This window comes from Sinohyriopsis cumingii, chromosome 12 (assembly GCF_028554795.1).
Source record: "Sinohyriopsis cumingii isolate HCF-2022 chromosome 12, ASM2855479v2, whole genome shotgun sequence".
NCBI lineage: Eukaryota > Metazoa > Mollusca > Bivalvia > Unionida > Unionidae > Sinohyriopsis > Sinohyriopsis cumingii.
Window position 1 is genome coordinate 45,035,084 of NC_142972.1, and position 15,521 is coordinate 45,050,604.

The 15,521-nt window shown below is 35.0% G+C and overlaps 1 protein-coding gene across 1 annotated transcript in view; it reads right to left on the bottom strand.

The window, feature by feature from the left end:
- Positions 1-15,521, bottom strand: part of LOC149786362 (E3 ubiquitin-protein ligase HACE1-like) — a 142,718-nt gene that overhangs the window by 114,363 nt on the left and 12,834 nt on the right. The window contains exons 5-8 of the mRNA XM_089976789.1: positions 14,573-14,648; positions 8,445-8,522; positions 5,928-5,981; positions 1,622-1,704 (exon numbers count right to left, since the gene is read on the bottom strand). Coding sequence (XP_089832915.1) covers positions 1,622-1,704; positions 5,928-5,981; positions 8,445-8,522; positions 14,573-14,648 — 291 coding nt within the window. The remainder of the gene's footprint in view (positions 1-1,621; positions 1,705-5,927; positions 5,982-8,444; positions 8,523-14,572; positions 14,649-15,521) is intronic.

Consider the following 15,521-nt stretch of genomic DNA (forward strand, 5'->3'; position numbering starts at 1 on the left):
AATGATATTATTTGTAATAGGGACAGTGTGACCTTATCAAATGATATGATATTTATGTAATGGGGACAGTGACCCTATCAAATTATATTATATGTAACAGGGACAGTGTGACCTTATCAAATGATATGATATTTATGTAATGGAGACAGTGACCCTATCAAATGATATTATATGTAATAGGGACAGTGTGACTTTATCAAATGATATTATATGTAACAGGGACAGTGTGACCTTATCAAATGATATGATATTTAAGTAATGGGGACAGTGTGACCATATCAAATGATATAATATTTATGTAATGGGGACAGTGACCCTATCAAATTATATTATATGCAATAGGGACAGTGTGACCTATCAAACGATATATTTATGTAATTGGGACAGTGTGACCTTATCAAACGATATGATATTTATGTAATAGGGACAGTGTGACCCTATCAAATGATATTATACGTAATAGGGACAGTGTTACCCTATCAAATGATATTATATTTATGTAATATGGACAGTGTGACCCTATCAAATGATATAATATGTAATAGGGACAGTGTTACCCTATTGAATGATATTATATTTATGTAATATGGACTATGTAACCCTATCAAATGATATTATATGTAACAGGGACAGTGTGACCCTATCAAATGATATTATAGGTAATAGGGACAGTGTTACCCTAATATTTATGTAATAGGGACAGCGTGACCCTATCAAATGATATATGTATGTAACAGGGACAGTCTGACTTTATCAAATTATATTATATATATGTAATAGGGACAGTGTGACCCAATCAAATGATATTATATGTAATTGGGACAGTGTGACCATATCAAATGATATGATATTTATGTAATGGGGACAGTGACCCTATCAAATGATATTACATGTATGTAATAGGGACATTATGACCCCATCAAATGATATTACATGTAATAATGACAGTGTGACCCCATCAAATGATATTACACGTATGTATCAGGGACAGCATAAGATAGGTTTTCAAAAGTCATCTCAATTACAACATGGCAAAGAAAAACTGCTTTACAGAGATATTGCAGCAATATTTTCTACTTAATTATTTTGTCAATCTATCTATCTTCCATTAAATCTGAATAAGAGTATATATTAAAACAACGTATGGAAAATCAGCACCCAGACACTGAGGTATTTTTATAGCAAAAATAACATATTATGTGACAGTGCCTAAAATATAAAAAGTTTGGTCATCTATTCATCAGTCATCAGAAATATACCACTCAATACATATGATAAGCATCAATACTGAAAATTTAAAAACTGTTGTATCATGATGCATTTCCTATTCATAATTACATATTAAAATTAATCTCATATGATCTCTGATAAGTTAAACACAAATCTCTCAAAGGGACCGGTGTTCTACTGGTTGAAAAGAATTCCAAAATTCCAAGATCATTTTTTATCAATTTTAATGCTGAGAAATAAAACCATCTCTTACATTCCTGAGTAGCTCCAACATACCACAATAATAACATATAATTTTCTTAAGTGTCTCGAGTTAACATGTTCATCAGATACCTGTATGAGTTAACCGCTGAACAAAATTCTTTGTTGTGGTCATTTTTTCATTTATTACCTGCAGGCAAAGTGAAGAGGTGTCCAGCCATAATGATTTTTCCTGTTGATGTCAGCACCATGGTCTAGAAGGCATTGCACAGTCTGTAGCAAGGGGAGATAATCTTAGTTGGAAATACGACAAGGTTGAAGATAGTAAATAATTTTTAATCAGTATTAAGGTTGATAATTGGTAAAACATCAGTGTATTTAACTTTCTTGAAAAATAGCTAATTTAACTTTTGAAAGGTCTTTGCCAATTGTTAAAGTGCAAAGAAATATATAGTTTGCTGTGAATTTTCCCATGCGGTTCAGTAAAGTACATACCAAAATGCCAACCATGAAGGTGTGCAGACTTAGGGCTGCTGCTTTAGAGACTACAAATTCTGAATAAGTGCACTCATAAATATCTGAATGATTTGATATGTTTTAAACACTGTACAATAAATACAGTTTTAGATATTCAAATATTTTAGATGTCCTAAGAACTAAACTTCAAAATAAAGCAAACACTCTCTACGACATGCAGCTGCCATTCTATTAAATAAGCCACCTAATCGCTTTAGAGAAAAATACAATTTTAATTAATTTGGATCATTAAAATTTTGTCCTGGATCAGTAAGTACTGTAAATGTAATATCTGTAATTAATACCATACTGCAAACCCGCCTGTCATGATGATGACAACTAATATCCATGTTACGATTCTGTTTTACTGTCCATGTCATATGCAGCATCAAATGCCCTATCAAATGTTAGCTCCTTTCTTTTAAGTAGGGCATATTGTGCATCTCAGCATGCTTTTAGTCCTAACCTGGCACTTTTGCTTTAAATTTAAATTTTGATTCTAACCTATAATTTCAATGTACACTAGCCCTTTATTCATCCAATTTTTTAGTTACCTAAATACCTCAATACTAAATTCACTTCTGATTACTCCTTTTTTAAAATGCTTTGCTTGTTTATATTTTACCTATGTATCGATTACATCTATCTATTATGCTGCATTTGTATGTCTTGCAAACCATGTTTGGTTTAAATTCTCTATTGATTTTTGTGTCATGTTGGTAAAAACCTAATTAGAGCTTATGTTGATGTTTTAGATAATATTGACTAAAACAAAAACTCTTATCTAATCCATTAAGTAAATAGAAATATCTCCTTATGTTTACCAATATAAATACAGTAAAACTGAAGAAAGCCTGGTTCAAAATGCAAAGGCAACGCTCCAACTCGAATGTGCCATAATTTGAAAATCAACTCTGACTTTGGTTTCTTAATATGAAGTCATATATTCAGTTTGGTTTCAATCCCTGAACCCCTTTCAGATTTATTGAGTGGAAAAAATCTGTGATGGCTGTGACATGACCTGATGTGGCACTGGGACAGACAGACTTGCATGGATAACACAAATATTCCCTCCACTGAATATGGTAAGGACATGATTTGATGTGACATGATCGGTCATTCATGCAAGGGTAACACTACAATGCCAATCCACTGAATATTCTAGGGACATGATCTGATATGACACAACAGGACAGTCATGCATGGGTAACACTAGTATGCCCCTCCAAAAAATACTGTGAGAAACATGATCTGATATGACATGATGGGACAGACAGATATGCATGGGTAGCACTAGTATGCCCCTCTAGTGGATATAGTTAAGACATGATCTGATGTGACATAGACATGCATGGGTCACCATGATATGCCCCTCCACAAAATATGGTGAAGACATGATCTGATCCGACATGATGGGATAGACAGACATGCATAGGTAGCACTGGTATGCTGCTCCATAAAACTTGATGGAAATATAACAAAAGACAAAGAAAATAATAACGTGTCATGAAATTCTGACTATCTAATTAACAAAATGAAAATCTGTAGTGCACATTAGGCACTCTTAATTAAGTTATATAATAACATTTAAGTGCTTACTGGTGTTTTTCCACAATAACAGTGTAACATGCTACAGTCCAATATTTGTCAGATCAAGACATATGGATGAATGAAGTTATGCAGGAATGGATGGATAGGCGCTGGAGCTATTAACTGGGTGGTGTGGATTTTAAGAGGGGCTAATATTACCTGACTTCAGTAAATATGGGGAAGACAAGCAAATAAAAAGACAGGTCTCAAATTTCTATTAGTGTGTGTGTGTGTGTGATTTGGATTTTTAACATAGCTTTAAAAAAAATTCAGTCATATGGTTATGATGCATGCAGTGTGCCAGTTTATAGTGATGTCTAGTTCTGAGGCATCATGTTGCAGACATTTAGCATCATGTCCCACCTAGCCACATTATCTTGACACCAGGCCAACCAGTCATAACACTAACCTCTAAATGCTAAGCACCAAGCAAGGCAGCTGCTAGTACCATTTTTTTAATAGGTGTTTGGTATGAATTGACTGGGGTTCAAACACATGACATCCCATATCACAGGCAGATGCTCTAGCCATTTAGGCCACCAGAGCAATCTCAAATCTCTATTTAATTTTATAAACTGAAGCTTTATCTTGGAGCATAGTTGGTAGAATATCTTTCTGTCAGATCACCAGAAGAGACTGTAGCCTTTACTGGTGCAGTTTACTAATATAGTCTAATAAAGAAAAGGCAAAATTCAGTTTGCTTTTAAAATGGTGAATCAGAGCTTATTCCCTGTACCTCACCCTACATATGTAAGGCAAACTACACTTTTCTTGCATTTTCACAAAACTGTATAATTTCAGATCTAAAAAAATTTGTCTTCAGATCAGCTAACATTATTCAATAAAACTTTCAGCATATCTGTAGTTTTTATCTTTGTAACTCTTTATTGTTCATTTCTTACAAATCCATTTACCTGAATCATATCTCTTCCTTAATTACAGAAAATATTTTTCAACACTTATCTGTCAACTTACTTTATAACGTGTTTGAAATTATTCCTCTGCTTTCTATCAGCTTACTATGCACATTGTTTAAATGATCCCAATTTGTCACATCTACAAAAAACTTCTGAAATTGCCCTTTTTCTCTACACACCCTGGGAGATTCCGCTTGGTCAAATACTCATCTCACAGAAAACTGAACAAATGTTTTTTTTTATACTCACAACAGAAATGCTTTCAGTTCTTCACTTAAACCCGTGAGCAACTCAAAACAACTGTCACTATAACATAACCAAATCTATATTCATCTTACATGATTTGAATAAAACATCTTCAAAACTACATATTATTATCCGGAGAATACAAATTTAACAGCCTGAATTAACAAATTCACTTAAACTACTTTTGTCATGATTTCTAGCAGTACACTACTTAGTGAGGTATAATCCTAAGTAAAGTCAAATGCAAAGGACAGAGTCAAAGTAACCTTGACTTCTGACGATTTTAACCCAAACTCCAAAGGTTTCTTCCATACCTCAAGTACAAATTATCCATAAAGCCTGATGACCATAGATGACGGATAACTCAAGTCATTGCGCAGAATTGACGTTTTCTTCTTTAAGTCACAGTGACCTTTTTAACTGCCCTACCCCCCATGTCTATATGCTTCTTTCTTAAAAATACAAGAAAGATACAACATTTGGTAACTGCTGATGGTGCTGAACTCCAAGTATTCTGCATAAACCATTTTTTAGCTTTCAGTCTCAGTAACCATGACCTTTTGACCAAATACTGAGTCTTCTCTCTTACTTAACAACAAAGTTTGGAAAATGTGGATGGTTGATAACTTGTGTTTTAATGCAGAAACTTGTTTTCTTCTTTCAGTAGCAGTGACCCTGACCTTTGAACAATTCAATAGGGTGTGTCCTTACGTCAAGGTCAAGCCATCCAGATAGTTTGGTAACTGCATATGGTATGCAACTCTATTCTGTGGAAATGAAATTGGTAACTGTCAGATGGATAGGTGAATGGACAGGGTCATAATAACATAATACTCTCTGCATCATGGCAGGGTTATTTAACAGTTCTGACTTATTTCTTTAAACAAATTCTGACATAAATTGCTTTCTCATGAATTTGAAAGAGAATACATTAATATTTGTAACTTTAACTGATGTTTTTGGAATGTTATGAAACTAAAACTAATACCAGTTAAGTCTTACTGCACAGCAAATATTACAGGTGTTAACTTTAACTTCATTTAAGTAGCGATGTCTTTTATGTGATTTAATTACTTATAATGGTGAATATTGAATGGATGTCTGCAGCCATGATTCTGGCCAATGAATGTACAAATCCAAGATGACTATCAAACTACAAACCAGAAATATATGTTACTTAGTAATTTACATGAGATATCACTGACCCTTGTCAGATGTTGTACTAACCGACTTGTGTCCATTCTGACAGGCCACATGCAATGCTGTCTGACCCTGGGCATCCTGTATGAAAAACATGATTGGATCCAATTAAAGATGGTAAATAGAATATATTTTCAAAGTAACAAACTAAATAGGGATAGATTAGGAATAAATCATATTCTAATTACTCCTTATTACCAGGAAAAGCAATTTACCACATGACTAGTGTATTTGTTATTTGCGTTAATATACTCATATCATAATTTCTCCATAAAATTAACTTGTATAATAACACATATACAATCACAGATGACACTGTAATATCATGTGTGTAAGGTAATGTCTTAATGACCAAGACATCTTTACATATTTCAAAGTTATTTCACTATACTATTTTGCAGTTTTGTCAAATAAAAGACAGACATATTCTTCATAATGTTATAAATGAAAGGTGATACCTGTTTTCAATGAAATTTAGGAAACTCACTGAACAATTTCAATCACTGTTTGCTTAGGTTTACAAATGGTATAAATTGGGCAAATCCTTTTACAAATTTCATATGAGATTAGCACAATGCAAAATCTACAGTGTAAGTTTCGTAACAGCTGAAAAATGTGAAAGTTTACCTTTTCCAAACTACATGTACTAGCAACTAAAAATACTGTGGCTAATCACAATACCAATAAAGTGAATAAACAAAGAACATATGATACATATTGACAGAACAAGGCTATTACAATATATGATAAATATATACAGAACAAGGCTATTACAACATATGATACATATAGACAGAACAAGGCTATTACAACATGATACATGTAGACAGAACAAGGCTATTACAACATATGATACATATAGACAGAACAAGGCTATTACAACATATGATACATATAGACAGAACAAGGCTATTACAATATATGATACATGTAGACAGAACAAGGCTATTACAACACATGATACATATAGACAGAACAAGGCTATTACAACATATGATACATATAGACAGAACAAGGCTATTACAATATATGATACATGTAGACAGAACAAGGCTATTACAACACATGATACATATAGACAGAACAAGGTTATTACAACATATGATACATATAGACAGAACAAGGCTATTACAACATAGGACAGACAGAACAAGGCTATTACAACATATGATACATATAGCCAGAACAAGGTTATTACAACATATGATACATGTAGACAGAAGGGGCCCCGAGTGGCCGAGTGGTCTAAAGCGCTCTTCGTTACGGATCACTGCCATCTCACCTCTGTCTGCGGCGGTTCGAGTCTAAGATTCAGCCAATGTGGGCATGTGAGAAAGCCTGCCAGTAGCTTCTCGTGGGTCGGTGGTTCTTTCCGGGGTTTTCCGGGTTCTTCCTCCACCATTAATACTGGCCGCCATGTATAGCCTATCGTGCTGAAAAATGGCGTTAAACCCCACAACAACATGTAGACAGAACAAGGCTATTACAACATATGATACATATAGACAAAACAAGGCTATTACAACATATGATACATATAGCCAGAACAAGGTTATTACAACATATGATACATGTAGACAGAACAAGGCTATTACAACATATGATACATGTAGACAAAACAAGGCTATTACAACATATAAATATATACAGAACTATTACAACATATGATACATATAGACAGAACAAGGCTATTACAACATATGATACATGTAGACAGAACAAGGCTATTACAACATATGATACACATAGACAGAACAAGGCTATTACAACATAGGACAGACAGAACAAGGCTATTACAACATATGATACACATAGACAGAACAAGGCTATTACAACATATGATACATATAGACAAAACAAGGCTATTACAACATAGGACTGACAGAACAAGGCTATTACAACATATGATACATATAGAGAGAACAAGGCTATTACAACATATGATACATATAGACAGAACAAGGCTATTACAACCCTTCTGCCTTAATATATTTAAAAAAAGGAATTCCCTATAAATTTATCCATACAATATTTGCTTCCCCTGGATGCTCTTCTTATAAAATAGGAATAAATTTCATACATGATACTAGATGGGCTCCAGTCACAATTATTACTTCCAGGTCAGTACCCATGAATATAGTCCTGTTCTGTTTTTAGATCATTCGTTTCTCATTTTGGTGGTAATTCACAATTTAGACCTAGGCATTTTGGTACTGATTGAAAGGAATATAATGTAAGTATTATGGAATGGTTGTCTGTGTGTATTTTGGTGACAGTGCACAGTGCGTGATGAGGTATTGCTGTTAATCTTAAACTTAAATCTTTAAATCCACTGCATGTTGCTTTATTTACAGTCTAGTTTCTGAGAAGAAAAAAAATGCCTGGTAACCTAAGGCAAGAATTTCACTGTGAGTTCATCTTTGAATCTATTTAAATCAACATATGATTTATTACAATTTGGACATACCCGAAAGTCTAGTACTGACCAATAAATGGAGGGACTATGTAGGAAAAATATTTATGATCTGAGTCCAGATAACTGACCTCTACATCTACATCACTGACATACTGGAACAGGTCATGAAGCAGTTCTGTCCTCCCATTCACAGCCAACCAATGTATCTAAAAATATCAGTAAATTCATTTTAAGTATGATTTTAAACACATTGTTTTTGTCAATTGTAAATAAAAACAGATTTTAGCCACAAAAAACCAACCAAAAATCATCTCCCCACAAACAGTGGAATCACACAAAAGAAATCTCCCACTGAAAAAAGTGACTGGTGCTGAATCCCTTCCATATTTCTGTTACTACTAGAATGGATATGTACTCTATAGGAAAGATGTAAACACAGGAATGTGGGTACATCTCATGAAGCTTTAAGCAGAGCTACAAGTTCATACTAGAACTACTGGCAGAAAACTCTCCACTTCCCCAATTGTGCTTCCAGAGTAGTGGGCCATTTTGCCCAAATGATTCTGTTCACCACTTTTTCTAATAAACGTTTGCTCCTGAGTGCTTGTTTTGATACGATACAGCCATGTAGATTCAACAGTTCTGAGTTCATGAAACACCTGAAGCTAAAATGCTTGTCTTGGCAGGCAAAGAAAGACACTGATTTTCCATTACCTTTGGGACCAGAAAGGTTGGAGAGAAAGCATATGCTTCCAGACCATTCCAATGTATTGAAAGAACATTAACTGTCTAGTCTTTTGGATCTGGGACTGGAAAGTCAAAGTTTGGGGGTTTCTCATGCCACCTTGTCACAAATAGATCCATGAGTAGGGGTCTGGCCATGCTGACATCTGTGCAAACTGCTATTCCCAGAGGATTAACCTGTTTATGAACATCTGCCATAAGCCAAGTGAGGTTGTATCATATTCTCAGATGTGATCAAAATGTATCTAAAAACTGGGACTGCTTGTTCCAGTAGACCAACTTTCAATCACCAGTTAGACAAAAGAAAAATCTGCAATGCTGTCATGAACAGGCAACAATAATATCCACTGCTGCATTGAGAAGACCCAATATGTTAAAGAATTTCTGGGCTGAGATACAATTCTTTGAGCGAATTGAAGACAGATGGAGACATAACCTGTTCACATGTGTTTGTACTCCATAAACCAAGTGGATGGATGCTGAGTTGTGATGATAATGGATATGACCTTCTTGACAAGGAATCCTAGTTTATATAGGAGTAAAACATTGGAATTCATTTCTTGACTTTAAATATAACTGGTTCTTTTTCAGTATGTCATTGAGGTAAATGGAGATGTGGAGATGGTTCTGAAGTGAGACCTTACCCTGTCCACAAGTGTCATGAAGACCTAGGGACTGATGTTGCAACCAAAGGCAATACCCTGAAATGGTATAATGTATTCATAAGTGCAAACCCAAAATCAATTTCCTAGGAGACTTTTGTACTGCACGTGGATGTACACATCCTACCTATCAAAACTGAGAAATCTCCTTCCTGAATAGCATTTTGATCCAATCTAGATCCCTAATTTGAATTGTGGTGCTGGAATTAAAAGATTCTGTGACTGGCTAAAGTGTACAGTTGACCTGTGGCACCAAGAAGAGTCTCAAATACAATCCTGTCCATTTTGCATTCCGATAATCTTTACTACCCTTCTGCAAAAAGACTATTTTCTGGTACAGAACACTGGCTGTGAATGGATATATTCTGCTATGTCTGTAGCAAAGGGAGCCCTAGACAATGGGGCTTTTTATCATGGGCACTTGAGGTCAAGTTTGCGACCCATGGACTGTTATCCTGCTAGGCATTTGATACAGGAGTCCTTTCTGTTTCTAAGCTGCTTGTTCTGGAACGAGGTCTGAGGTCCACGTCTTTTTGGGCCTGTGGACAGTGTACATCACTATCCACAATGCAGGGGGTGGCAGGCAAACAGGCTGTAACAGTTGAAAACTGTCTCAATCAAAGCAAGGAAGACTAATTACACACCCTCCCATTGTTTGTACACCCTTTTTATTTATTCAATATAATTTTGAAATATTAAAACTAGATATTGCAAATACTGGATACATACAGCAGTTTTTACTGAAATGGACCGTTTTAGAAACCTGAAAAGGCCAGTGGGCAGTCTCTCTGCTTGTTTACATTGTGCGATTTCCATTTGCTTCAAAATGCCAATAAATTAAGATTGCTAATTTCCCTTGGTGATAGTCAGGTCAGAATTTATAAATCAATGAATGAAATGGCTATGTTCTTGATCTTAAAATCAGTAAAGGGGTACAAACAAATGACAGGGTGTGCAAATACTATAGACTATTGCATCCAGTAATGATGATGGAGCCTGTTAGTATGAGTTGTCAGGTCATGCTGATACCTTTTAAGATGATAATGATGGTGCTGGTGAAGCCTGCTAATACTGATGGCAAGATAGACTACACATTCACCCAGACTGAGATACTGCAATCTTACGATGATCACTGAATGTATCATCAATGATCTGGGTATGGTATCAGGCATCTGGGAATGTACCGTCACTGTAGCCAGTACTCTGTTGGTAAGTCATGACTGGCTATGATGGAGTATAAGTTATTTATAGTATAATGTGTGAGTCCTCAATGGTCTAAACATGGTGCTAGGCATTTTGGACTGTTTCTCTGTTGAGGCTGAATTGGTAGGCTGTGATGGGGCCATTTGACATTGGTCCATTATGTCCCTGGGCCATGATGGATTGATAACAGTACTGGGTATACAGGGGTAAATAACAGCTATGGACTGATCCATGGTCATGAACTAACCTGGGTCTGTAATGGCACCTGAGTACTGTGGTAATATACTGAACAGGGACTGACCTGGGTCTGGGAACCAAAATGGCATATATGTATATCAAACAATAAAGTTATATTAATAAAATAAGAAACTTTAACTCTGATCCAAAAGAGTGATAGATAGAAATATATATATAGAGCATGCTTCCCTTGTGTAGAAACACTTCTTAGACACCGAACATTACGAGGCACCAATTGATAACAATTTTATAAGGTTTCTAAAACAGCATGTGTTTTGGCACAAGCAGAAGTAGTATAGATGTGAATTAGCACCAATTCCTCTATACAAAGAAAGATCACTCTTGTCTGACTCCACTCTATGTGAGCAGACAACTTTTATTTTTGTTATTGGGCAAATTAATGGTTGTAAAGTTTTATGACCTGGTAATGCATCTGAAGAAGAAACAGACCTACAAATGAAGTCCATCATCAGGTCAAATCAAAATACCCATAAGGTGGGTCTGTCAAGAATTTCTAAGTTGTTACTCCAGGGCCAGTTCCCATGGGTTAGGAGGAGACCCTTAGGCAAATACTGGTTGCCATTATGGACTTTTCTTTTCATGGAGAAAAAGTGTAAATATGGTTAGAGGGTTAGGATCTCAAAAGATGGCTGGCTCCTTGGAATTAAGGACTGGCAGAAGAATATACCCAGGAGCAATCTCAGTTTCAAAACATAAGTTATCCTGTTTAGTCATATAACATTAAAAAAAATAAAAGCATTCCTCATTACAAATGTACATTGCATTCAATCAAAATACATTCAAATTAGGGGACGACCTTTGACCTCTTCACCCCTCTCCATTATAGGGGAGATTTAAGATTTACATGTACCTTGGTTAAAAAAGCATATCCCACTTTCATAAACATTAAATACAAATTGTCTTATCATATTCCTATTGGTAAAATTATAGTTATGTACCTGCACAAAAACTTTACAAATGGTTTGATTATAAATTGGGTGGTAACATTTGACCTCACCCACCCCTCCCACTGTCAAGGAATTCACTTTGAAAAAAGTATCTGCCATTCCCTAACATTAAGAACAGTAAATTCATTAAATTCCTATGGGTCACTTTGAAACATGGGCTAGCACAAAACTTTGACAAAGAATCAAATTCTTTCAAAATATAGACAAATTTGATGGTGACCTCTGAACTCTCTCCAAAGTAGAGGGTGTAGGTAGCAGGAAAGAAACATTCCCCATTCTACTGAAATAAAGGCTAGCAAGTGTCTGGTCAGCAGATTCTGCATTATAAGCTTGAACGAAACATGGCATATTGCTGACAATGATGCCAATGACATGTTTGCTGACAATGATGCCATTGACATGTTTGCTGACAACGATGCCAATGACATCATGTTTCCTATCACAGTTTGAATCATACCTATATGACAGAAGCCAACAAGTTGTTACTGGTAACATTAAAACTGATGCCCATCAAGAAAGGAATTCCAAAGGAATCTATTTCAGGGCCTGTTATTATTCATATTGTTTATAAATGACTTGGCCCTGTATGTACAAAATCAGAAATTGATCTAAATGCTGATGATATTGGTTTGCACATGTCTGATTCTTTGAAAAAAAGTTTTGCTGGAGATTTATATCAAGTTGAATATTGATGCTCACTAAATAACATGTTTATCAATCCCCTAAACCACAAGGCGATATTACCTGAGACTAGGAAAAGAACAGCGAACTAATTGACCATCCAAATCTTGAGCTGTATATCTTTAATAATCAAAGTGAAAATGCTGACACAGAAAAACTTTTGGGAGTTCATGATGACAAGAATCTAGACTGGTGTAAGGAAGCGAAACATGTCTAGACTGGTGTATGGAAGTGAAACATGTCTAGACTGGTGTAAGGAAGTGAAACATGTCTAGACTGGTGTAAGGAAGCGAAACATGTTTCTTTGGTAGTGAACTCAAGAATTTATCTTTTACTGAGTATACAATGTTATCAACCACTCAACTATCAGAAGTTACTTTACAATTCATTCTTTCTTTCTCTTTTGGACTACTGCTACATTATTTGGGGAAATACAACTGATACGAATATTAAAACAATCCAAGTCTCTTATTCATAGATTTACTGGAATGTTGCAGACAAACAGGTCATAGTTTCAAAATTATTGTTATATTTGTATACAGTTTTACTTCAGTAAAAAGTGTGATTTCACAATGTTTTAGATAGAATTCAGCTGTACACAGCAGACAATACAAAAAGAACAGTTGTTAAAAAATAAGTCAAGCATGTGTACATGTATGTGTGCTCTCTGAAATAAAGGTACAATATGTACTCAGTTTTCTCCTTTAATTCCACAGTCAATGTACATTTTGCAGTGAACCGATCCTACTGTTAATATTCTTCAGTATAAAAAATAAACATACCTCTGAAAAATATTTAAAAAATGAGCTTATCTAAACATGACCAACCCCATGTAAGCAAATTTATTTGCTTGTGTCTTTACAGACAGCAAAGAAAAATGATATACGTACAGCTGACATGAATCTAACTACAGATATTATTTAATGAAAATTGTCAAAAACTGCAATGTGTCACTATAGTTGACGGCTACCAACTGCAGCATAAGACATAAACTGAAATTAATAATTCTATGAAACTAGATATCTGGCTATCAAGTTAGTTGATAGTAAGATATCTTGAATGATGATAGTTTATAATTTTATTTTGTTCACATTTTTATTTCTCTATGAATAGCCTCAACCCTTTCCTAGCCACAGCAAGACAATAGTTTTCTCATGCAGACCAAAATCTTGGCCAATTTAAGTACATTTACATGTAGGACTGTACTTTTAAGTATTTTTTTGTGTTAGTGTTGGCTTGTGACTAGTATCAAAATTTAACTGACCAAAATTGTGCATCAATATTGATCTCTTTTGCTGATTATTTCTTTTAAAATTTCTCTGAGATGGACATTAAAAGTAGCACTTTATTCAAAAGTTGGTCCACATGTTACTTCAGACTGAAACTAATGCCTGATATAATAGGGTTATTGACTTAACAGGGGTCGAGATAAGTAGCAAAAAATTAGCATCAAAAAAGTGTTTTTTGGGACTGAACTAAAGAACCCAACATACAGGTTCTCAAGATAACTGAGGTTGAGATAAGTGGGTTTGACTGTAGTTTTATTAAACATGAGGGCCTCCTCACAGGAGCTTATAATTACTCACCCTCATAAAATAAACTATTTCTTAATTCTCTGAAAGAGCTATCTGAAATATTATTTGGCTTTGCACACAAGAATTATTAGGAAAGTATATTTTTTTTTATAAGGAGAATGAGAGGAAGCTTGTAGAGCTGCCTACATTTTAAAAACATTGTGAACCTTTATGAGCCAATACTTACTGCTGTTAATCCTTCATTGTTTCTTATGTTGACATCAGCCTTGTGCTCCAACAGCTTTATTAAGCATTTTCTTTGCCTGTTGTATAAAAAATAACCAAACTATATTTCATGAAAGCAAAGTGTGTGTGTGTGTGATTTGAATTTTTAACGTAGCTTTAACAAATTTTCAGTCATATCACTACGATCTTTGCAGTGTGGCAGTTTATAGTGATGTCTAGCACTGGGGCATGATGCCGCAAACATGTAGCATGATGTCCCACCCAGTCACATCATCCTAACACAAGGCCGACCAGTTCTAACACCAACCTCATAATGCTGAGTGCCAAGCAAGGCAGCTGTTAGTACCATTTTTATGAGTCTTTGGTATGACTTGGCCAGGGATCAAACCCACGACCTCCTGCATCCGAGATGGACGCATTAACCACTAGACCACCAGAACAGTTGATGAAAGCAAAGAAAAACCTTCCTATTCTTTCAGGAATCATATGTGTATGTGTGTGTGTGTGTGTCTTTGTATTCCAAAAGGGAGTATAAAGCAATGATAAAATGGGTAAAATCCTTAAAATACAAAGACAATATTCAAAGGCTGTCTCAACCAGACTATCATCATGGGACACATACCAGGGCAAAGAGGTAGCCACCATTAGTTGCCTTTTATGATGTGCTGGAAGGTATACCAGGCTAATTTTAATTTGCCAAGCCTTCATGGGAACAATAATAATAAAGTTATTGACTTTCAGCTTCATTAAACTGTTTTTCTTATTTTTAAAACAACCATAACGATTTTAATTTTCCTTGATCATTTGGAACAGAGTGTGCCATTACACTAGAAGAATGTTCATTGCTTGAAATCAAAGTGGATACCCATTTTGATAACACAACAGATACATAATTGGCAATTATTTGTTCTGATGCTGTATGCACAATAATTTCGCTTTGTTTTGATCAG